This window comes from Durotheca rogersii (assembly GCF_024521655.1).
Source record: "Durotheca rogersii strain YMJ 92031201 chromosome Unknown GGS23scaffold_32, whole genome shotgun sequence".
Taxonomy (NCBI): domain Eukaryota; kingdom Fungi; phylum Ascomycota; class Sordariomycetes; order Xylariales; family Xylariaceae; genus Durotheca; species Durotheca rogersii.
The window spans coordinates 404,197-411,934 of record NW_026251263.1 but is presented as its reverse complement, the minus strand read 5'-3'; the positions used below and the strand labels follow the sequence as shown (position 1 = coordinate 411,934).

The 7,738-nt window shown below is 47.4% G+C and overlaps 2 protein-coding genes across 2 annotated transcripts; one reads left to right on the top strand and one right to left on the bottom strand.

The window, feature by feature from the left end:
• Positions 1 to 3,190: 3,190 nt before the first annotated feature.
• On the bottom strand, positions 3,191 to 5,681 carry GGS23DRAFT_585824 (signal recognition particle protein). Its single transcript, XM_051517406.1, has 2 exons — positions 5,154 to 5,681; positions 3,191 to 5,055 (listed from the first exon to the last, which is right to left on the bottom strand). Exons 1-2 carry the CDS (start codon positions 5,229 to 5,231, stop codon positions 3,577 to 3,579), a joined length of 1,557 nt encoding a protein of 518 aa, XP_051368234.1. The 5' UTR covers positions 5,232 to 5,681; the 3' UTR covers positions 3,191 to 3,576.
• A 1,395-nt stretch (positions 5,682 to 7,076) lies between these two features.
• Positions 7,077 to 7,616, top strand: GGS23DRAFT_600444 (uncharacterized protein; the record flags this gene model as incomplete). The annotated part of the gene is made up of 2 exons (XM_051519066.1): positions 7,077 to 7,223; positions 7,299 to 7,616. The coding sequence occupies 2 exons, from the start codon at positions 7,077 to 7,079 to the stop codon at positions 7,614 to 7,616; spliced, it is 465 nt and encodes a 154-aa protein (XP_051368233.1).
• Positions 7,617 to 7,738: the final 122 nt, after the last annotated feature.

Below are 7,738 nucleotides of genomic sequence, written 5' to 3'. Positions count from 1 at the left end.
TATATTATTCCGATCGATAAGGTCCGGGTATTATACGAGCTTTTCTAGTCGGCTAACGCCTAATTAAAGTACGATACGTATTCCCTGGACTAATAATTTAACTATTATAAATAAGTCGACGATAATCCCTCCCATTAAGGTCTAGAACTCCTAACGTATAACCTTCGTTAAAATAATACGTATAAGGGATAGATCCCGAGTAAAGGATCGCGTTAAATACGATACCGGTTATAGCCATAGGCCGGTTTCGATTTAACGGAGGTTATTTAATAGTATTAGCGGTATTACCGCTAGGCGCCGTTTTACGCCTATATTAGTACTTCTCGCTATACTAGCTATTAATTAATAATATAAGGCCAGCTTATATATAGGTATATTTATTAGCTCGACTCTAGTTCCGTTTCCTTAATCCTTTATATCTACGTAGTCCTATTAATATTAATTCCTAATTCTCTTTAAAACTATCGGTTATTAATAGCTATTAATTTATTAATCCTATCTATATTATTAATATAAATATTTATATTATATCGTATATTATATCGTCGAATCGTTACGCCTAGATATCCTAAAATACCTTTAGTATAATAAGTTATTAATATTTATATATTTAATCTATATCGATTAATAAGTTTAAAAGGAAAAAGAAGCTATCGTAAGGTCGGTTAGGATATAATTATTATTAGCCTTTATCCGCCTTTAGTATTAATAAGGAAGTAGCGGGTCGTATAAGTTATCGTAATTTATATTAAGGCGCTCGTACGTTCTTTATATAGTAAGTAAATAACTATAAGGGGGCTGCCTTAATCGCTACGAGCTTTATTTACTCGTACGAGATATACTATACTATTAGCGGTTCGAGGAAGTGGTTAATATCGAGGGTTAAATACTATTCCTAGTAGCGGTAATATTACGACGATAATTCCCTAGGCTTACGGATACCTTTCTATAGGTAAGTAAATAATAATATAAGGGATATCTTAATTGGTATAAACGCGGTTTAGTCGTCGTATTATATCGTAATATCGATAACTTATTAGCGTTATAAGTATTAAGGGCTAGGTAGTATCTTAACGGCTATAGTATCGTAATGAGGGTTCCCGGGCTTATACGTACCTTCCTATAGTAAATAAATAACCATAAGGCGGGATACTTTATTTAACGTAAAACGCGGGCTACTTCGCGGGTTAAATAACGGCGCCGACGGCGATCGGTATCCTTTAAATCCTAATAGCGTAATAAAAACTCCGTAAACTAAAGGTTAAAGGGTCGAAAAAGTTATAAGGTAGTCGCTACTAAGGAGGAATAAAGCGTACGCGATATTAAAAACCCGGATAGGTTTATTCGAAAGTATATTTTATTGAAGATTATAATACGTACGATAGTCTAGGATAAATAAAACTAATATCGCTATACTAATCGAGAAATAAGAAATTTAATATAGTTATCGTATCTTAGCTATATCCCTTAGTCGTAAAGATATAATAGTCGCTAGTCCGAAAGTATAAAAGGTAAGAAAAGAAAAGGAGTAAAACGTAAAAGTTATTTATTCGGCTATAGCGGTACGACGAAGTAACTTAAGCGCCTATAATTAAGATAGATATACTAATCGGAGAACGACGAATCTAATGGTAAAAACGAATCTTTAATTAAGGTAAAAATAATAAAGATAGTAATCTAGTTAAGTAATAAACTAGATAATAAGCATAGTATATCCCGTACTTACGGGAGCTATGGTTACTCTATATAAATATAAGGCCTATCGTAGCGTATTACGTAATATATTAAGAGGGCATGTCTTACCGTACCACTATAATAACTACCCCGGAGTTCGTAATTTTCGGAGCATTAGCCATTATTACTTCGTATTCTTAGGGTTAATATACGACGAAAGATTTATCGGTCGGTTCGGGGGTCGCTTCTAGCTAAGGCGCCGGAGGGGTTCGCTATCGTTCGGCGTCCTTTGCCTTTAATTTTATTATAGCGGCCTTTAGTTCGTTAATTATAGCTATTATTTAGGCTACTTCCGCTATAGAGATCGACGCTAGCCCGGAAGTAGTAATCCGTAGGAGCGGAAACGCCTATAGCTCCTCGGTAGAGGGCCTAGGTTAATCTAGTAGTAACGATACTAAGGCGGCGGCTACGTTTAACGTAGGCTTAGGCGTAGGCTTTCCTTATTATTAATTTATAATAAAGTTATAAGGTTAAGAGTAATATAGAATTATTTATAACAAGGGGATATACTTAGAATAAATTTAATTTAGCTAATAATTTTATAGAAGGTTTCTTAAGTCCTTACTTTCTTTAAGTTTTCCTAGTGCTATTTTTATCTTAATATATCCTTAAGGTACCTCCGTACCTTAGTACCTAGGTACCTTAATACCGAAGCTATCTATAGCTTATCTAGGACTTTCCTTGGTAAGTTACCGAACCGGCGACCTTAATACCCGATGTTATTCTCCTGACCTCCTATGACCTAATTATTGGTACGGGGTTCCATCCCCGTGTAATAATATGCCTAATCTCAGCTCCTAAAAAGGCGCCTTTGAATTTACGCATTACAGTATGCATAAAGAACGTAGCAAGAGAGGCACTAGGAGAAGTCGTACGGCACATATACAGAAACGTGTTGCCTAATCCCGTGCCCGTGAGTTAAATGGGAGTCGAGAGCACTTCCTGTATGTTACCGTGGGAGGTTCGGGTAGGTATAACCAAAAGCACAGATATACAAAGACGTGTGTACTCGGCTTGTATCTTGTTGGATTGGCCTATGAAGATGGTTGGAGCGGTAGAATATATACCCACTTTCCAAGTGGTTATTGGTGTTCTTGGTAGAGCCGATCCTTCACCACTTCTACAGCCACGTAGTGAGGCTCGGATTCCGAAACAGGCAGGTGAAAATCGACAACGTTGGCACTGGGGGCATTGCACCTCGCACCACGGGGCACGACGCACTTAGAGGCAAGAGCTTTATATCGGGTTTGATCAGTAACCAGGCCTAATGGAGGAAGAAACGTCGAATCCGATCTCGAGTTAGGTCTTTGGTGGGTGGGGGGTCGGCTCCAGACCTCGATGCGTGCGGCCGGATCAGAGACTTGCCGGTACTCTCCCTAAGATACAGCAACGGATGTTGCATAAATACCTCGTACCAGGAACTAGTTTATTGATAATCTTTTCTCCTGTAAGCGTGCGGGTTTTGTCCTAGGTGTTTGTAATTCGCCTATAACCGTTTTGTAAGCATGAAGGACGTTGGGTTCAACGAGGAGTTATGATTTCGTTCGTATTTACTTCACAACTCCCTCCTAGCGAGTTGGCTCCTTGGCTCATTGATAAGTGGATTAACACAGAGTTGACTCCGCCCGGAGCCGGTTAACCGACTTCAATAGTCACCGGCGCCGCGTAAGATGTTAGACACACTCTTCATTAGATTAGAGTCTTGGTATCCTTATTAACCGTTTTTGCTGCCTAACGCCATGCAATGCCTGCATCCCTACCAAAAGCCCAGCCGGCACCGTCCGTATTATGTCTATCCATAAAAGCCGAATGCTCTTCTGCCCTGTGCGCAACGTGTTGTCGTTACCGCCTGCCTCCTCGCGCTCCGCCCCCCATCATTCCGCCCATACCCATGCTCTCCATCATCTTCTGCATGTCCATGCCGCCGGGAAACCCGCCGCCGCCGCCGCCGAACATCTTCGCGAGGCTCGCCATGTCGGGCATGCCGCCCGCGCCGGCACCGCCCATGCTCTGCAGTCGCTTCTGCATGGCAGCAAACTGTTGCGCCTTGTTGCCGCCGCCCATGGCTTGTTGGGCACGTTGCATGTTCTTCATATTGCCGCCCATCTTCTTAGCCATACCCGCCATAATACGCTGCTGTGTGAGCAGGTCCTCGACTTCGCGGACGCTGACGCCACTCCCGCGGGCGACCCGCGTCATGCGAGAGGGTTGGTCGATGAACACCTTCCCATCGCTGTCTAGTTCCTTCTCGGTCATGCTGTCGCAGATGAATATCATCCGCTTCAACCGCGCGCTAGACTCCTCGTCGTCCATACCCGCCATACCCGGAAGATTCGACATACCAGGGATCATGCCCGCCATTTTGGAGATAGGGCCCATCTTCATGATATTGCTCAGCTGGTCTCGGAGATCGCGTACTGTGAAGATACCTTCGGCGATGTGCTTGATGGTGTCCTTCTGATCCAGCTTCAGGGACTGGACGTGCTCGACCAACCCTGCCATGTCGCCCATTCCCAACAACTTGTTGACAAATTGTTGCGGGGCAAATCTCTCGAGGTCCAGCATATGCTCTCCCGTGCCGATAAAGACGATGGGCGTGTGGGTGGCAGCAACGGCGGAGATGGCGCCACCTCCGCTCGCGTGGCCGTCGGTCTTGGTGATGATGATGGCTCCAAAATCGGCCGCCTCCTTGAACGCCTTGGCCTGGGCTTCCGCTTGTTGGCCGATGGAGGCGTCGAGTACCATGATTGTTTCGTCGGGTTTCACGGCTGCCTGGATGTTTATCATCTCTTGGAACAAGGCAGCCTCCTGCTGATGACGTCCCGAAGTGTCCACGATGATGACCTCGAACCGCTCCTTTTTGAACTTTTCGACGCCCTCCCTCGCAATCTTGGCCGGGTCTAGCTCGGTAAGGGACCCGTAGTAGGGTATCTTGGCTTTCGTGGCATTCTGCTTCAGCTGGTCGAAGGCGCCGGCTCGGAAGGTGTCGGCACAGACGAGGCACGAGCGGAACCCCCTCGCTTGGTAATGTCGCGCGAGCTTCGTACATGTCGTCGTCTTTCCGGCGCCCTGCAGGCCAACGAACATGATAACGTTGGACTTGCCTTTCTTCGGCTTGAACGGCTCGGCATGGGGATCGACAAGCTTGACTAGTTCGTCGAAGACGGCTTTCTGAATTAGCCGCTTCTTGTTGACGCCGGGTGGTAGGTCCTTGAAGTTGACAGCGGTGCTTATCGAGTTCTTCAACTTGCTCACGAGTCGGACGTTGACGTCGGCTTCGAGGAGGGCACCGGATATCTCGTTGAGCATGGCTTTGAAAGCCTGCGATGCGTGTCAGCCTCTGTGCGACCGCGGGCCTTACCGGCCCGAGGGGAAAGCGGGAGGCGAGTGCGATGGGACAATGGAACGGCTAAGCATACCTTCTCGTCGAGATTAGGCGCCCGGGTGACATCGTTTAAGGCGCCGCTGATGCGGCGACCGAGATCTTGGAGAACCATGCTGGGGTGCGTAAGCGCCTCAGGCCGTGGGGATGGGTTGATCAAAGCTGAGCCGGCGTGCGGTGGTGGAGTTGATAATTGCTGGCTTGTAGGGAAGAAGTGGGAGAAGCGGAATGCGTGTAGCCCCACCTCTGCCAGACACCATAAGGTGAGCTGCTTAGGTAAGCCGCATTGACCCCAGCTCGCAGGTCCGCAAGCAATACGTAGGTAGTACCTGGGATCTCGATCTCGCACTGTTACGATTGAGTGTGCGGTAAGATAGCCAGAGCTTACGAACAAATTTTGCCGGAGGGAAGAGGTAGGTAGGTGACCCTACTTTGGGTATGGACGCTTATATTCAACATGCTGCTGGGGAAGACCTTGGGCAACTAGGTCGGGAGTTCTTACCTACCGGCTGGTGAGGACAACAATCCCTACAAGTCTACCCATGCTCCATAATCATAAGCTAGGTCACCGCTTCACGAGCCACCGCTTCGCGGACCACCTTTTTACAAATATACTTATAAATAAACGATTTTTACGCGTAAAAATCGTTTATTTATAAGCATATTTGTAAAAAGGTGGTCCGCGAAGCGGTGGCTCGTGAAGCGGTAACCTAACTTACCAGGCATATCGTTAGCCGGAGAACCATCTAAGAGACCTCTCAACCACCTTATTAAACGTCAACGAGTACGTTTTTAGTACTGAGGTGGGTGAAGGGTGGATTGGTGCGTTGAGCCGGCTAGGGATGCGTAGAGGTAGATGGAACGAAATTTCGTTGTTTATATCTCTTCGTGCTGACCTGCATGTTACCGTTTTAATCAGGCCTTTCAGTAAGTCCTCTCACAATAAGTTCCAGCGTAATGTTGACGGGGGGTAGGCGGACGGAACTATATTAATAGTGCTTTCACATCGAAGGCATGTAATGCGCCCAGGGGTATCGTCCTGGATAATATCGTAGTATTTCCACTTATGGGAGTCAAGGAAAGATGTATGTAATTACCGTACGGCGCACATCGCTGCGGTTCCCCTGCTGCAATCTCCAAGTCGGATGCCGATAGCTATTAAAAGTATAGTATTCAATTTCCGTACTCATCCTGAGATTGCACTTGATTGCCTGCTCTGCTGTGACTGGTGAAGGATATTTAGGGGTAAGATGGAAGTGCCGATACAAGATTCTGGGTAACCGTGAAGACAGGCGCGTTGTCAGCCCTTTCTGTCTTTGCTTAACTACTGCATTTCGCTTTTCAAACTTAAGTGTGATATTTCCGAGGTCCTGCTTTCTACATCATCTTCGTTCGAATCCCTGAGCTGACGAGTATCAGTGTCCAGCCACGAATAGGGGCCATCACTTCCACCTTGGTACAGACCGACATATTGGCTTTCCGGGTTATCCTACACTATACAATGGCACGCTGCCATGTCGATGGGGTGTGTACATGCCGCCTGTCGGCTCCCTCTCTTCCTGGAGGCTGGTCTTGGAATGGCAGGCGATGCCGTACGAATATCTAAGGGGAGTGGGCTTGCTATTTCCTACCCCTGTCTGGGTTCTCTCTACTCGACCGCCATCTAACCTGCTGATTATAACTTCAGGAAGTCAGCAAAGCCGGTAGCCACTGGCCGAATTAGGGCGGGCGCGCCGTTGACGAGCCTAGTCTTCAGAGAGTAGCTCCGCCCGGCATTCTTTTAAACTGATACCGAGTGCGCCGGACTGCTTGAATTCTTCTCTTCGTATTATATCTCATCTCCTCTCAGGCTAGCAGTATCACCACACATACCGTTATCCCGACCTTCGTTCACGTTCCTTTTTTATTATATCCCAGATTCTAAGTCGGCGCCAGCAAGAAACAGCAGCGTACCTTCATAATGGGCATTATTCCGGTTGCCTGCCTCTTCGCGGCCCTCCTGCTATTCGCCTTCGGCACGCGCTTGAAGCCTGGCTGTTCTCGGCGCCGTTCGGCCGTCATACACCTCGCGGTCCTCCTAGCCAGCATTGTCACCGAAGGAGGCCCTGTGTGGCTGTAGAAGCCTATCTGGACGACCCTCGCCCTGGTCCCCGCGTTTAATGGCACCTTCTTCCTCACCTAGTCCTCTGTGATCGGTACGGAGGGCCTCTCCGTTCGCGAGAGGCTGGGCACGGTACTCGGCTGCTGGATCTATCCGGATTACCAAGCCTCCCCGGCTGACGACGCCGAAAACGGCCAGTCAACCGTCATTCCCTTGCACGAAAAGCTCTCACACTTCGTAGCGGTGTCCTCCCTCCAATTCGCCTACTCGATGCTGGTTCCTCTCATCTTGAAATGGCTGCAGGCCACGCAGGAGGACTTCGCGCCGGCCAAAATGGCCTCGTGCTCCCCCATGAATCTTCACGACCTCGGTATCAGGGCATTTATCATCTTCCACTGAATGTACGGCATCGTCTGCGCAGCGTTTCTGCTCCTGGGTCAGGGAGACCCCAAGAAGCGGCTGCCCCGGGACGGCGACATAGGATATTATTGCATTAACTACTTTTGACTCCACGTCTCGCA

Coding starts and splice junctions, on each gene's coding strand:
- GGS23DRAFT_585824 (XM_051517406.1), bottom strand. CDS start 5,231: ATGGTTCTCCAAGATCTCGGTCGCCGCATCAGCGGCGCCTTAAACGAT. Junction 5,056..5,153: donor CGCCTAATCTCGACGAGAAG/GTATGCTTAGCC, acceptor CACGCATCGCAG/GCTTTCAAAGCCATGCTCAA.